This window comes from Coregonus clupeaformis, chromosome 23, assembly GCF_020615455.1.
Source record: "Coregonus clupeaformis isolate EN_2021a chromosome 23, ASM2061545v1, whole genome shotgun sequence".
Classification (NCBI taxonomy): domain Eukaryota; kingdom Metazoa; phylum Chordata; class Actinopteri; order Salmoniformes; family Salmonidae; genus Coregonus; species Coregonus clupeaformis.
In genome coordinates, this window is record NC_059214.1 from 38702357 (window position 1) to 38719220 (window position 16864).

The following is a 16864-nucleotide window of genomic DNA, read 5'->3' on the forward strand; positions in this document are numbered from 1 at the left end:
TTCAGGACTAGTCTTTGAATGTTGAGTGGGCCAACAAGAGCCCGGACTTGAACCCGATCGAACATCTCTGGAAAGACCTGAAAATAGCTGTGCAGCGACGCTCCCCATCCAACCTGACAGAGCTTGAGAGAATCTGCAGAGAAGAATGGGAGAAACTCCCCAAATACAGGTGTGCCAAGCTTGTGGTGTCATACCCAAGAAGACTCGAGGCTGTAATCGCTTCCAAAGGTGCTTCAACAAAGTACTGAGTAAAGGGTCTGAATACTTATGTAAATGTGATATTTATGTTCTCTTTTTAATACATTTGCAAAAAAATCTAAAAAACTGTTTTTACGGTGTATTGTGTGTAGATTGATGAGGAAAACAAACAATTTCATAAATTTTTTATTAAGGTTGTAATGTAACAAAATGTGAAAAGAGTCAAGGGGTCTGAATACTTTCTGAATGCACTGTATTTCCACAATATGAGGTTGGAATAATACTGTGAAATTGTGAAAATGATAGTGGCCTTTTAGGTTAAGAGCTGTTTGAAAAGACTGCCTGAAATGTCAGCCTTTTTCGGTGGGATGGCACCTGGTGACACCCGCCGGTAAATTAGATAATAGACCAATAAGAGTTCAAAACCTTTGCTAATAACAGCTAGTTTTCAGTTTTCCCCTCCCTAATCAGTCACTCCGAGACTGTCCTAGCAAAATTCTTGCTTGAGAAATTGGTCTTTGCTAAGAAGCACTTTTTTTGTTGTTGACCATTTTAATTGAAAACAAATCACAGTAAAGTACTTAATTGTTACCCAGAAATGATTTGATATTGAGATAGGCCCTCCTGTAGCTCAGTTGGTAGAGCATGGCACTAACTGTAAGTCACTCTGGATAAGAGCGTCTGCTAAATTACAAAAAAAATATATACTTTTTTTTTTTAACAATAAGAAAAAAATATTTAAAAAAATAAATAAAAATATAGAAACGGCTGCATTGGACCTTTAACTATTTGTAGAATACAAGCTTCATATGCATTGAAATAGATAATTTACCTTGCACCAGCAGGAATGCATGGCTTGATGTCTCTCCAGCAATGTTCATTGCTTTGACCATGATGCTAGCAGAGTCTTCTGCTGTGACATCTCTGACCACTAATTCACACACGTGGTCTTCAGGCCAGTACCAGTAAATACGATCTGTCTTCTCCAGCAGAATTCCATTCTTGAACCACTGGCACTCAGGTTCTGGTTTGCCGACAACTCTGACTCTGAAGCGAACTTCCTCGGTCTGAGACACGGTCTGGCTAGCAATGCGTTCCAAGATCTTTGGAGCTTCCATACTGGGAGAGAGCTGTACTCTCTCTGGTTTGATTGTGGGGATGGTGAGTTGCCCCTCCTCCATCTCTTTCTTCTTCTCAGCCTCAGTCAACTCTTTCATGTGATGAAGCAGTTCTTCCTTCCTCTTTCTAAGCATATCCTCATAGGACTCATCCTTCCTTTTGGACTTTAGCTCCACAGCAGTGATGGCTTCATAATAACCTTCCTCTGTCCTGCGCTTAAATTTGCTCTTCAACTCGTCGGTCTCCTCTGTGGACTTCTCATGGATGACTCTTTCAGTCTTCCTCAGTTTGACAACTTCCTTTGGCTGGGCATCAGCTGGTCTGTCAACCTTCACAACTTCAAAGCTAACTCTCCCATGTTCAGTAATTTCATGTTCCTTTGGTTCAGGGACGCGACGGAGAATGGATCTGAAATCCTCTCTCTGTGTGATCTCGAGCTTCACCAGATGCTCAGCTGTGCCCTCTGGGTTCTCTGCTACCACTTTGACATCTCCTGCATCGTATGACTTGATATCTATAATTTCAAGATAGTAAATACCATCATAGCGAAGTCTCATTCTCTTGCTCTTGCGAATGAGCTGTCCATTGAGGTACCAGTTAACCTTAGGCGTAGGATAACCGATTACTCTGCAACGGAATCTTGCAATGTCACCTTCCAGCACTCTTGCTGGCTCGGGAAGAAGGACAATTTCAGGCTTTGACTTCTCTGAATACTCATCCCCAGTGACTCCAGAAGGACCTCCCTCGTGAGCCATGCGCTCCATCTCATCAATTCTGTGTATTTCCCTCCTGCCCTCAGGTAACTGAGTCTCCTCAACAAGGCTCTTCTCATCCTTTACAATCAGTGTAGCTGAGGTCTGGTCAACTCCAAACTTGTTAGTGGCTCTGCAGGTGATGACACCACTATCTCTGGCATAGGCAACTTCAAAGTCAAGACTACAGTAGCCAAATTCATTAACCATGCGCAATCTGTTAGCAGCTGCCAGTGGTTTGCCATCATGCAACCACTCAACCACCATAGTGGGATCACCAATTGGGGTCAGTCTGCATTCAAAATGGACTGGGCCAAAACGCTTCAGCCTGACAGAAGTCAGCTTCTTCTTGAACTGTGGTTTCTGCTGCTTGTCCTTGTCATATAGGTCATCCTCCTCCCACTGCTCTTGACCATAACGGAGATGCAGGGGTTCCAACTCTGGAGCTGCAATGTCCTTGGCCTTGTAGGTTCCTTTGGTGATAATGATTCTCCTCTCTGGCGCAGGTTCAGCAGCATCCACCTCAATGTTGACCCTGCAGCGAGTGGTATCTCTTCCAGCTTTGTTAATGGCTGTGGCTGTATACCAGGCACTATCAGAGCTTACCGACTGTGGGATATGGAATTTGGCTTCTCCCTTGATGCCCTCAATCCTACAACAGACATCATCGTTAGTAAATCAGCATTATGTATAGCCATGTAAAATAAAGATCGTGACTGGAGAGGTATTTAGTGCACATTATGTATATCATAGGCATGTGCACATTGTGATAACAGTTGGGTCAAAACACATACTTGATATTTGGGTGCTTCTGTGGGGAGATGATGTCGCTGTTTTTCAGCCAAACAATGTCAGGCAGGGGGTTTCCGATGGCTTTGACAGCCAACTCAACGAGAGTTCCTTTCTTGACACTGACATTCTTCAGCTTCTCAATAAACTGGGGTCTAATCAAGTTTTCTTTGGCTGTAAATGGAGAAACATATACGAGGACAATGCTATCAGTCAACAATGGTATATGATGTATTGATATAAAGTGACAATTCATTTTGAGCTTCAAATGAGGATTGAGTATACTACATGCAAGACAAAGATCTTACCATCAACTGTAAGTGTCATGGACACAGAGCTTTTTCCAGCTCTGTTTTGAGCAACTACCGTCCACTCTCCAGAGTCATGGGGCATGGCTGGAACCACAATCAGTGACTGAGTTCCATCTTCCTTCACCACTATCTTGTGTGTGTAATCATTGACAACTTGTTGCCCTGAAAAGAAGAACACAAAGAGAGGAATAAATGTATGATTTTGATCAAACTAGTTAGATGAGAGAAGAGAATATGTTTTCACATCACTTACCATTGTGGAACCAGAAGGTGTCAGGCATGGGTCTACCAACTACTTTCAGGTCAAATCTGGCAGTCTGCCCTTCAGCACACTTGAATGACTGTGGCTTCAAGACAAACACAGGCTTGTACAGTCTCTCCAGCTGACTCTCATCAGTGTCATCAAGCCTGCGAGCAGGGGAGCGTGCGGGAGAGCGACTAGTAGAGCGTCCGGGAGAGCGACTCAGAGATCTTGGGGACTGGGACCTGAGCAAATAAATACCAAAATCAGTGATACTTGGGAAGTTTTTATGATGGCTATGTTAAACAAATATAAATTAAAATCTGGTAATAACCCTGTTACATTTGGTAGTTAAAATCTCACCTAATTCTCTGCATTGCCTGAGGTTCAGGCGTGTAACTCTGAGCTCCTGTAACGGCAGTGGGCTCCACGTACAGTTTCCCTGAGCTCACAGAGTTGCCCTTCATGTTGCTAGCTAATGCTGTGTAAACACCCTCATCCTCTGGCAGCACCACAGGAAGACGCAGGCTGGCTCTACCATCCTGAAGACTCTCCATTTGGTAACGGCCACCATGATGGATACGCTTGCCATCTTTGTACCACACAATCTTTTGAAAGACAAGAAACGTTTGATGAATATATACAACATTTTATATTAAACTCAATGTAAAATACAAGTACATGGTTTCTTTACTACCTTGGGCAGTGGAGTTCCTGCCATTTTGCAGTGGAAAGTAACACCCATTCCTTCCATGATCCTGTAGTTTTTAACTGGAGTGGTAAAGGCTGACTGTAAAGCCTCACGATCTGCACAAGTCACCATCTCTTCCCGATCCTCAGTCACAATTTGTTGGTAGGTAATTTGCAGAATGCGGATCTCAATCTCATGGATAATCCTCTCCTCAAAGGAAGAAATCTGGAGTTCCTGTAAAAAACACATTGGACTAAAGCATGCTGTTGTCTCATTTCATAACAGGTGGTTGAGAACAAATCAAATGCCATAACATCACAATAATTACGTTTACATTTTAGTAATTTAGTAGATGCTCTTATCCAGAGTGAATTAAACAACCACATATCACAGTCAGTAAAACTTTCCTCCATAAAACAGGTATCAGCAAAATAAGTTCTGTATTGTATAAGTAATGTATTGTTTCTTTTCATGCGCATACCTGCGTTGAAACAAAGCTTTGTGTTTGTGCTTGCTGTGTCATTCTCCTCTGCCTATACATCTGGTTGTCGTCATATTCGCTCACAACAACAGGGGGTACATCCACCTGCACCGTTGTAATTACTTCACTCTTATATGTCATTTCATGTTTCTTCATGTATTCTTCATATTCCCCTGTAAACAAAATATACGATGTGTAAACAAAAGTTAAAACATTATGGTCTGGTTTCATGGAACCAGATAAAGCCAATGAGTGTCCCAAATGGCACCCTATTCCCTATATAGTGCACTACATTCGACCAAAGGCCATAGGGCTCTGGTCAAAAGTAGTGCACTACTGTAGGTAGGGAATAGGGTGCCATTTGGGATGCAGCCTATTACTGGATTTAAAAGCAACGTCAACTGAGCATGGTTTGTAGTCCATGAGATTAAACAACATTTTGATTAAAGCAACTGACCTTCCTCCAGCAGTCCAGCTGAGGCAGAGGCTTCTCCAAGTGGGTTCCTGGCAAAGATGGAGTACTCTCCAGCATCATCAGCAAACGTCATGGAGATCTCCAATTTACACACTCCACTTTCCTTATTGTAGTGGACTTTATATCTAATGGGTGAATAAGTTATACATTTTAAACAGTACAATGAATGATCAACTCAGTCTTACAAATGCAAAATAGAGAGGAATTGAAAATGTGTCACAAGTAGGCTACCTGTATCCTGTAGTAAGGGGCACTCCACTCTTCTTCCAAAAAATGTGTGGCTTGGGGTTGCCTCCGATCTGGCACTCAAAGACAACACGTCCGCCCTCCACCAACTTCTGTACAGTAGGCTTCTTGACAAAGAAGGGAGCTACGGCATCTGCAGTATCCACTGGTGAACCTGCGGTGGCGGTGGCAGCGCTCACCTCCGACATGGTCTCCTCCTTCGCTTCAGCAGTAAAGCTGTTTGAAGGGCATTCGAAATATACAGTAATTAGGGCAAATGTAATATCAAACAAGTCAAATGACTTCCTCCCCATTCGCAAAACTCAATCAGGGAAGATTCACTATGATTTGCTGGTGAATGGTTTCATAATGTTTGATAAGTATCATAGAATGATTCCGTTTTCCCTTGTCAATAAATGGCACATGATTCATAATTGTCCATGTCAAGAGTTTCCAAATGTAGTGGTATAAAATAGTTAGCACTCACAGTTTCTCTTGAGTAGTAAGGTCAAACACAGTGACTGTTCCTTGTTGTGTCATCTCTTCCCTGGTCTCTATCTCCTCGGTTACTAAAAGGAAGAAATGTATACAAGTATTAGCACATTCATAAACCTATAAACCATTCGGCAGTACAGTATTACACCTCAACAGTACGTAGTTTTGTAGACAGAAATGTTCAAAACTAAACTGCCTGTTTACCTTTGACAAGCAGGTAACAGGATGTGCTGATAGTTCCAGCCTCGCTAGTAGCAGTGCAAGTGAAGCGACCGCTGTCTTCTGCGAAGGCCTCGCGGATGACCAGACGGGCACATTTACTCTCATAAGTGATCTGGAAGTCAATGGAGCTCTCAATTCTGTAGTCCTCCCTGAACCACATGATGCCAGGGGCAGGGTGACCAGAGATTTGGCATTCCAGAGTCACAGACTCACCCTCAGTCACAGTCAAGTTCTTCAATCCCTGAAAACAAAATAAAAAACAATAGTTTTACTGACCTGTTGATATTTAGAAAAAGACGAATGGAAAGGACGCCTGAATAGACAACAATAACTTATACGACCTGAAATACATCCACAAGAGAAATACTTACAGCTACAAGAGTAGGTGGCACAACTGGCTCTTGTGCAGGTGATGGGACTGCTGCAGTCTCAACGATCTATGGAAAATGCACATAGGTCACAAAGAGTCACATACAGTACAGTATCTGAACTTGACTTTGGGAGTGGTGAAAGATGGGTAAAATGGAAGCAAGTTAAGAGTGAATCCTGAAAAGACAAAGACGGGTTGTGACACAGGCTGGGAACAGATATATGAAGAAGAAAAGAGGAAGAGGATAGCAAGGTGGGCTTTCTTTGTGATGCAGATGGGTTCTGAAACAAAGAGAACGTGGCCAGGCTTCGGCGTTATGGTGAAGAGAAGGTGTACTAATACCACTCAGTGAGGTGAGACGCCACACAGTGTTATTTTAGAGAGCACAACACTCCGGACTACAAACCTTTGTTTCCAAATCTTTATACATTTGCTCCGTTTCCCCTGTAAACGTAGCGCCTATCTGAGTCTGTAACTGAGTGTCGAAATGCGTCTTATATCTCTCGGAGATATCCTTAAACGGCGATGGGGTTGGCGCTGGCATCATGTCCACAACCTTACGGTGGAGACTAGGAGATGGAGGCTTGACTGGCTTGATGATCTTTTGAGCAGCATGTGCAGAGGTAGAGGATAACTCTTTCTGCAGTGTGGCAATAGCAGAACCTGCTATTGAAACCTGACCAACCCAAGGAGAATAGCATTATCATCACGAATCAGAACAACACATTATGATATTGTCTGCTTTGTTTAGAAATATTAAGGCTGATCACTCAAAAATATAATGGAATGGATGACGATCTATACGGATGAAGTGAGCATTAGTTTATAGGGAATATTTGCTAAGCTAAATATTGTTGATTTCTAAGAGTTAATTTTTATGGTGTGTCCTGAGAAGAGGTAGAATTAAGTTATTTAGAATGAATATTTATTCTGTGTACAATGCATAATACGGCAGTGCAGACTGTGTGTTAGGATTGGATGGTCTGTTAAGATTAAATGTGGTTGAACATAAACTGTATATCGAGAGATAGAGATCAAAACAGTTTTATGTCAGACAGGTTTAAGAGACCTATTGCATAGTTGACCAGAGAGGCCAGCAATGTATTACTTGATTATTACTTTATCACTTAAACTGAGGCATTAAATCGTGTGTACCACTGCTTGCCTGATATGTCCTAGGCTTACCTCATAGCTATGGTCAGGTTTAGGAACAGTAACTTTTGAAACTGTGAAATGTGGAATTGGGGATGGTGCGAGGGCAGTTTCCATGGGGGCGGTAGTAGTTTCTGTACTTCTTTGTATCTAAAGTAACCAACAAAGTGTTATAGAGTAAGGGCAAGTCAACTCAATGCAGAACTCCTGAGAAACCTATCAGAGAAAATTCAGCATCTTTTTATATTTAAAAAGATAGCAAACCTGCGTAACATGAATACTCTGCTCATCAGCTGTTGTTTGAATCGATGGTGGTGGTATTATTGGTATTTGCACCATTGGCAAAGTTGCAGCCTCAGTTTTCACTGTGACTTGTTGCTCAGTAGTAGCCATCATCGTCTGCTGTTTTAAATCAGAGTGTATGGTTTCCTCTTCAGCATGACCCCCCTCAGCATGCAAAGGCTTCCGAACACGTGCTAGGTCGACAGCAGCAACCACTGTAGCCTTTGCCTCCGCTTTTTTCCCACCCTCAACCTTTGAGACAACAAGCAATCAATGTCATACATACAGCACATAGATATCATACATAGCATCCATGGCAGCAGTCACTACGACAGCAAACAGATTCACATAATGATGACAAACAGGAAAAACATTATACCCGTGGATAAAAACAAACACATTTTGTGTGCATTACCTGGTAATAACATGTCATCATTAATGCATGGAATCATGTTAGTTTAGTTTAATTGGTTGTGCAATAGTGAAAATGAACATGCAGTTGACTAATTGAAATACCAAGAATTTTTGCTCAACTGACTTGGGACCGCATTTTCCTCTTAAACGTAGTGATGGGGGAAAAAATCTATGCAGTTACATATTACGATATTATTTTTTAATTTGTATAAAATAAAATAAATATGTATATAATTTATTATATATATTTTTTGCTAGGTAGCGTTAGCTAGCGCTAGTCAGCTGTACCTATGCCAAAACTCTGGTATTTTTCATCCTATAGCTTGTTCTCCGTCTTCTTTTTAAATAGTGAGGCAACATGTTTTTCAGCACTTATTTCCATTTCTGATCAAAACAAATTTTCTCATGGCTCGCTCTTGTCTCTCTGCTGCAGACATATAGAGAGCAATATGTTTGGAACATCAAATCGCAATAAAATCACAGTAACGAATAGCAATACATATAGAATAGTGAGAATCGCAATACATATCGTATCGGCACCTAAGTATCGTGATAATACCATATCGAAAATGGGACCTGTGTAGTGATTTCAACTTAAATAGTGCTTACATACAGTATAGGTGGGGTGAGTGACTCAGGAAAGTGCTCAGAGTAGTAAACAAAACATTAAGTGGCATCTTTAAGCTACCTGCTCCTCGGTTGTCATCATACATGTAACAGTAGAGATTTCAATCTCTCTGTTCTGTACCACAGTGTCATCAGTGTGTGTCGCTATAGTTGGTTCAACAGCTATAGAATCAGGCATGATCTATATGATAAACATAACCATGGGCAGGAGAGTAATATATTAGGTGAATAAATAATCAGAATATGACTAACACATATCGACATTATGGGGGAGCTCAACAACACCAGTAGGAATGTGAAAAATAAACCATAGGGAATGTGACAAAATCACAGATGGTTGTGAGGTCAAATATGTGGGTACGGTGAAATTACCACAATTTAAAATGGAAAATGCTCTCTGTTGATCAGGGATAATATTGTTAAGCGTGAGGGGAGTCTACCAATGTGGGGGTGTGGTGACAGAAAAAAGGGAAATAAATAAATAATGGATGTGAAGGGAGGGACAAAAGGGTTGTACTTCATTAATGAATTAACTACCTGTTCCCTTGTTGTGGACATTAACACCACAGTAGTAGAGGTGCTCTGTGTCTCTGTACTGGGTGTCACCACAGGCACAGGCTCTGGCACCGGCACTGTCTCTGGTGTAAAACCAGCAGACTTGCGGCTGCGAGCCTGGTCCACAGCTGCTACCACAGTAGCTACAGCAATGCATTTATCATCCACCTCATGCTGCGCCTCCTAGCATACATTAGTAACGTTAACTTAGGATCCAATCAGAAGTCATCAGTTTTTTGATAATAGCTTCAAACGTCATTATCATATTACTGATAATAGATGCAATCTTAAATAGCTGCAATCATCACATAGGGGGCTGGCATCACTTTCTAAATTCAGACAACCTAGCCTAATGAGCCATGTTAGATCCCAAAATACATCCAGGTAGTCAAACGTTCATTGGACAGGATATTGAAACTCATTTAGGCCTCAAAAAGAGAGCGAATCAGCAAATCAAATAAGTTCACAATCTTAAAACTCTTATGAACTCTCATGCACATTCAGCAATCAGCCACAAGATGGCTCTGCCACAGAGAGAGTTGAGAGAGGGGCCCCTAAGAAATAAGAATGTCCTTACCTCTCTCACAGCGACACCAGATACAGCGGACCCAGTCGTTTGCAATCCATAAGAGCCCTCCCAGTGCTGCTCCATGTGAACATGAGTGGCAGACATGGAAGTCTGGGCATGGGTGGCACTTGAAGTCATGCTGCTGGAATAGCTGCTGGACCCTTCAACAAAGTCTCCCTGCTTCCATGGTGGGAGGACATCAGGACCATGGGCTACCTGTTTGCGTGTGGTCAGTGGGGATTTGACTGGTCTGATTGGGGACACAGACAGTCTTGAAGTGGGGGATACGGGCCTGCATTAAACAAAGAGAAAATATAAATGTAAAACATTTACATTATTCGTATATTACCTGGTACCATATGGTGTTTTGTAGTGTAAATAGACAAACAAGTAATTCATATGTTTATAATGTAATTATTATTTTACCAGGTCACTTCTAGGGAGCCTAAATACCTGGTCATTTCTGTATTATAAAATAACATGATCTTATTCCCTATGGAGATTGAGGTGAACTATCTGTCTGTATTATATGGGTGGAATATTGTTGCACTCGCTACACTTCATTGTTAATGTAGGATTGAAATAACGTTTTTTACCTAACAGGGGCCGGAGTGGGTGCCTTGACATGTCTCACAGGTGATGGTGACTGATGACGTCCCCCTGCAACCCTGGCTGCAAGAGATGATGGTGTTGGGGACTTGGAGGTTGAGGTTGGCTTAGGGGGCACACGTGGTGGGGTCTTGTGTGCTAGATGGCTCACTACACCACCTTCAACATGCATTTGCATGGATGAGGATTCAAAATGAGCCTCCATACTCTGAAAATAAAACAACAACATTAAAGGTTAGTATTTTATTGAAATAAAAGTGTATTTATCTGACTGAGCTTCAACAGACAGACAGATACAACTGCCAATTGCCAAAATAAAGGAAACACCAACATAAAGTGTCTTAATAGGGCATTGGGCCACGACGAGCCAGAACAGCTTCAATGCACCTTGGCATAGATTCTACAAGTGTCTGGAACTCTATTGGAGGGATGCGACGCCATTCTTCCACGTGAAATTTCATCATTTGGTGTTTTGTTGATGATGGTAGAAAACGCTGTCTCAGGTGCAGCTCCAAAATCTCCCATAAGTGTTCAGTTGGGTTGAGATCTGGTCATTGAGATGGTCATGGCATAAGTTTTACATAGTTTTCATGCTCATCAAACCATTCAGTGACCACTCGTACCCTGTGGATGGGGGAATTGTCATCGCATGGGGCCTCCAGTAGCTCAGTTGGTAGAGCATGCCGCTTGCAATGCCAGGGTTGTGGGTTTGATTCCCACAGGGGGACAGTATGAAAAATGTATGCACTCACTAAAACTGTAAGTCGCTCTGGATAAGAGCGTCTGCTAAATGACTAAAAATGTAAAAAATGTAAAATAGCCATGGTAGCCAAAATAATGGCCTGCCCAGCATTTTTATACATGACCCTAAGCATGATGGGATGTTAATTGCTTAATTAACAGGAACCACACTTGTGTGGATGCACCTGCTTTCAATATACGTTGTATCCCTCATTTAGTCAAGTGATTCCATTATTTTGGCAGAGAGAGAGAGAGAGAGAGAGAGATAGATAGATAGAGGCAATTCTGCTTTGGTTGGAGAGAGGTAACATGCTGCTGTGTTGTGTGTGGAGCTCTGCAGTCAAGGGTATGCCAGGGAATTGTCAGATCCAGGACCAGGCCTTAACTCGTCTCGTAACTGAAGTCCAATAGGAGAGACAGTGGAAAGGGAACCAGTCCAGGCGCATGTACAGCGCTTGCAAAACGCCTACCAATCACTGTTTCCTTTAGAGTATTTATATAGAGAAACATTGTTAGATGTATGATTGAATTGTATATATTTTCTATGCTCTAATTAATGGCGCTGCCCAGATTGTTGGCTATGGGAGCGCCAACAAAGTACTGTTAGATTTTGTCTTTTGGAGCGCTCGCTCCTCTGCACTAATCACGTGGAGTGTCTGTTTCTCCCCCTCTAGTCAGCCACCGCCCCACAGTTGGGAGGGAAAGCTGGGATAGATAGATCCCTGCTCCCCGTTCACTACTTCCATTTCGGTGTGTCGATTCTTCACTAGGTGTTTTTGTAGTGATATGATTTAGTGCACATTCTAATATTTTAAATACTCTTGGTTTGTAGTGGTTTTGGGGTGGGGGGCGGGGCGGGGCGGGGCGGGGCGGGGTGTTGGGAGCAGGCTCCAGCTCCCCGGGGATGCAGTGCAGAGACTGTCAGCTGGTTGGCTAGACAGGATTGAGTATCTTGCATATTAAACAAAGTCATACATTTCCTAACCCTTGTGAAACTATATAAAATTGCCATTTTGCATTTTCTAAGACTGCCTTATCTGGTGATCTGTTGAGTTGTGTAGGGCACAACATACATAAAATGTATATAGTATGTATAAGCTGGAAGTAGAGGCCTAAGCGTTGTTGTTCACTAGTTTACTCCAATTAGGGAAGGGGTGGTGTGGTTGGAAAGTAATAAAGGGAAATATATTTTAAAAAAGGATATGTATATATAAATGATGTATGTATATGTATGTGTTTGTATGTATATGTATATATATGTATATATATTTGCGAGAAAAAAAATGGGGGATTGGAAGTGATGCAGACAATTACATTGATGGAAGTTACAATCTATCTGCAATATTAAAGATGATCTACCCCCAAATAAAAATAAAAACACACAAAAATAAAAAATTAACATTATAGGCCAGGCTTTAACGTTGTGGTCCTTCCCCTCATTAAACAGAAGGTTGCATAGTCGAGTCTACTTAGTGGCCCTATGGGGTTAGGTTATCACAAGTCATTTTAGATAATATTTCATGTCTATTTACCCTTGTCTCAACTCTGGTCTGGCGACTCTGGGAGGAGGTCCTCTGAGAGGAAGCTGAAATGACGGTTTTAGACTTCTTGGCAGGCACAGCTTCTTCACCTGGACAGAAACGAATATAAAGATGAATTTCCCATCAAATTATTTAACATGATGACAAGTTGTGAATTCAAAACTGTTGTTCAAATTCAGTTTAGGCTACATGGCAATATGGAATTAATTGGGCCTATCACAGTTTCCATTCAGTTTTAATGCACTGACAGACTGCCTCATTGAAGGCTAGGTCACCTCTAGGCTAGATAAATGCTATTTTCTGTCTAAAAAACATTAAGGAAATGCGCAATAAATAATTGAAACAGGAATTCTTGTAACTTCACTTTTATGAAAGCCTAACTGAGAAAAGGCTGTTACAATGTCGGATTTCCAAAAGCCCAAAACACTGACAAAAGTTGCCGCACGCGATATGGTTGGCGCACGGCAATTTTAAGAACAGAACATGTCGCCCCTAATCACAAATCAACTTTCTCACCTTGAACCAGCAGTTCAGCAGTGGAGGTAGCGCGTCCGCTGCTGTTTGAGGCATTTACAGAGTAAGTTCCAGAATCCTCTGGGAAGGCTTCGGCAATCAACAAACTGTAAAGGTCTCCTTCTTGAACAATCTGAAAGTCAGCGGAGCTCTGTATCTCGGCTCCCTCTCTGTAGAACTTCACCACAGGTGTAGGGATTCCTGTCACACGAACATCCAGTCTCACTTGGCTTCCTTGTCTCACGGTCAAACTCTGAAGTCTCTGAATAAAGTTGGGCGGCGCAGTCTCCACTGTTGGGAAAAATACGTTTAATGGTTAAAAATAATGAAAGACAAATTGGTGGAAGTGAAACTCAACTTGAGCAGCACCGAGATCCATTGGCTAGGCGAGACCGGGGTCAAATGTAAGTATTTTTTTCATTCGGCCTACCCAGACTATTAAATATGAAACGTACATCTATCTACTTATCATATACCATGTATAGGTCTCTACAGAAGATCTTTGGATCGTAATATAGATTTGAATCCAAATGGTCCGATGGTTACATTTGCCCCTATGCCAGGGGTCAATTGTAGCAGTAGACGGTGTAAAAAATTTTTTTTTACTTTAAATGTTTTTGCGCATACATTTGCTTTGTGTCAAATAGTATGTAGCTAATTGTACGTGCCTAGAACATGGTAGATCTTTTTTTTTACCCAATCAATGTTTAGCATCCTAAGAATGCTAGTTCTGACAGCCTAGTCTCAAAGACTAGATGTAACATAGTAAATGTATAAATCTGTGACACACAAATTAGTACGATTTGTTACATTTGGTAAAGTTTCAAAAGACAGAAGGTATTTAAGCCCAAAACTAAAGGATGGATGGGCGTATAACGCGGACGTCTAGCAACGCAAAGGTTGCGTGTTCTAATCACATCAAGGACAACTTTAGCATTTTAGCAACTTTGCAACTATACTTACTACTTTTTAGCTACTTTGCAACACTTAGCATGTTAGCCAACTCTTCCCCTAACCCTTAACCTTAACCCTAACCTTAACCCCTAGTTGTAACTAAAGTTAGCTACCTAGCTAACGTTAGCCACAACAAATTGGAATTCATAACATATCATACGTATTGCAAATTCATAACATACCATACAAATTGTCATTCGTAACATATACGAAATGGATTATGGACATCCACAAATTAATACATACCCTACGTAACATAACATACTAATTTGAGTGTCTTAGATTTACATTTACTATGTTACATCTACACCTGAGTCTAGGGTGGTTCTGGAGGGCAAGATGATGAGAAATCTATTTCAATTGGGCGCTACTTCGATTGGACAACTCAAGAAGTTGACTTGAGGATGTAGTTTAGTCACTATGAATAGTTACAGTACAGTGATCGTGATTGAGCTCACTAGCAGGTAAATCTGAAGAACAACTTTATCCAACTTTAAATGAAATCCTTAAACTGAAAAAAAATCACACACAAACAAGCATAGCTCCATTTAGAAACATAGCTCCAAAACATGGCCATCTTAGGTATAAACAGCAGTTTCCTAATTCAATATTGGTTCTCATTATTGGATGAGTAAAATGTAAACAACACTGCAGCAACCACTCTCATCACTGAAATTAAGTGCTGTTAATCGAACAAGTCAGAAAAGACAGAAGTAGCTATTAATGAAGGGGCATTCGGCCTACAGTACTTGTGGTCAGTCACTTCAATTGGAGAGGCTGCTTCTAGAACTTTATTAATTATTACTATGATATCTTTGGCTGCCCTTTATGTTTGCAGCCATGATGACTCTTTAGTATGATGCAGGACACTGTCTAAAACGGCAAGCCAAAGTATTGGCTAGCTAGAACAACCTCAAACAAAGCAAACATCACTGTTTTATCAACTCTGGTTCTCTCACTTGTAACGAGAAGTTCAGCGGTGCTAGTGGCTTGTCCAGCACCATTGGTGGCTCTGACAGAAAATCTTCCACTGTGTGCGGCTGTCACAGCAGGGATCATCAGAACAGCGCGGCCATCGCTGAACGAGATCTGTGCGCCGGGCAGAGCGGCAGCGGAAAGAACCTGGCCATCACGGAACCAGCTCACCTCAGGAACTGGAGAACCTTTAGATCAAGTCAACATTCTAGTCAGCACAGCAGAGCTGATTATGAATTTGGTTAAACTCATAGCAAGTAGTTACAATTCAGAGCAAAGTTGAGAAAAGGCCAGCAATATCACATTGGGCAGGCGAAGACACAGATTAAGCCTAGTTCCAGAACTAAAAAGCATTTTCAATGGAGATTCTCCATTACAAAAGCTTTTTACTCCAGGACTAGGCTTAATCTGTGTCTGGGGAACCAACCCATAATAGGGTACATATTACTTGTGTAATCACTTCATAAAATATTGCTGTGCAAAGGCTTTATATCTGTATGTGGTTTTACATCAATGATTCAACACATTCATATCTATGTTTGGACAGTCAGCTATATCTGTGAGGTACAGTTTAAAAAGAACATAAGAGATCTCCTTACCACTGACTTGAGCTTCAAACGTTGCAGCACTACCCTCTAGTGCCACAACGCTTTGCAGCGGCTGTGTAAATGTTGGCGCCTGAGTAGACATTGTGGACGGCACCCTAAGAGATACAACAAAGCAGAACATCACCAAACCACTCATACACCATGAATCTATCTTTCTGATCTTTTACATTTTAGTCATTTAGCAGACACTCTTATCCAGAGCGATTTACAGTTAGTGAGTGCATATATTTTTTCTTTCTTTTTCATACTGGTCCCCTATGGGAATCGAACCCACAACCCTGGCGTTGCAAGCGCCATGCTCTACCAACTGAGCTACACGGGACTACAGTAGTATTTTACAGTAGTTGTATGGTAAAATCCCTAAACAAAACTCACCCACACATTTAAGCTCAGAGCTTATTTTTAGCCACTGAGGGCAGGTTTCCCAGACTCAGACTAAGCCTAATCCAGAACTAAAAAGCATTGCCAATGGAGATTCTCCATTGAATGGGCTTTTTATTCCAGGACTAGGCTTAATCGCTGTCTGGGAAACTCACCCTGCTTATGTCACATCACCAAACCAATGAAGAATAATATACCTTTCTTTTACATCTTTTACAGTAGTTTTATGGCACAATCCCCGCAAAGCATATACTACATTTGAACTATATTTTTTGCCTCTGAGAGCCTTATGTCACTTGTGTCACATCACCTAACCAATGAAGAGGAGTTTTTAATTTTACATATTTTACATCTGCAAAAAAATGCATACATCAAATGAACCCAGAGCGTATTTTTAGCCAGTGAGAGTCTAATGACTTGTGTCATATCCAGCACCTGGCTTACTGCGTCCTGTCACTTGAGCTATCAGAGGCTCCATGGGGTCTGGGTGTTAGGTCAAACACCAGGGCCACAGCTCCCTGTGACAGCTCACAGACAAGACAGTAACAACTGGAAGCTAGCTAGCTACAACTCAG

General features: G+C 41.6%; 1 protein-coding gene across 1 annotated transcript in view; it reads right to left on the reverse strand.

Moving 5' to 3' along the window:
* The window catches only part of LOC121536983 (titin), a 194042-nt gene that overhangs the window by 174961 nt on the left and 2217 nt on the right, over positions 1–16864 (reverse strand). Inside the window, exons 2-19 of the mRNA XM_041844684.2 lie at positions 15900–16003; positions 15285–15488; positions 13375–13662; positions 12850–12947; positions 10564–10784; positions 9977–10259; positions 6371–6436; positions 5982–6240; positions 5770–5851; positions 5289–5519; positions 5040–5182; positions 4583–4755; positions 4108–4335; positions 3774–4018; positions 3423–3655; positions 3167–3331; positions 2864–3032; positions 1031–2721 (exon numbers count right to left, since the gene is read on the reverse strand). Of these exons, the coding sequence (XP_041700618.2) occupies positions 1031–2721; positions 2864–3032; positions 3167–3331; positions 3423–3655; positions 3774–4018; positions 4108–4335; positions 4583–4755; positions 5040–5182; positions 5289–5519; positions 5770–5851; positions 5982–6240; positions 6371–6436; positions 9977–10259; positions 10564–10784; positions 12850–12947; positions 13375–13662; positions 15285–15488; positions 15900–15990 (4870 nt within the window). The 5' untranslated portion in view covers positions 15991–16003. The remainder of the gene's footprint in view (positions 1–1030; positions 2722–2863; positions 3033–3166; positions 3332–3422; positions 3656–3773; positions 4019–4107; positions 4336–4582; positions 4756–5039; positions 5183–5288; positions 5520–5769; positions 5852–5981; positions 6241–6370; positions 6437–9976; positions 10260–10563; positions 10785–12849; positions 12948–13374; positions 13663–15284; positions 15489–15899; positions 16004–16864) is intronic.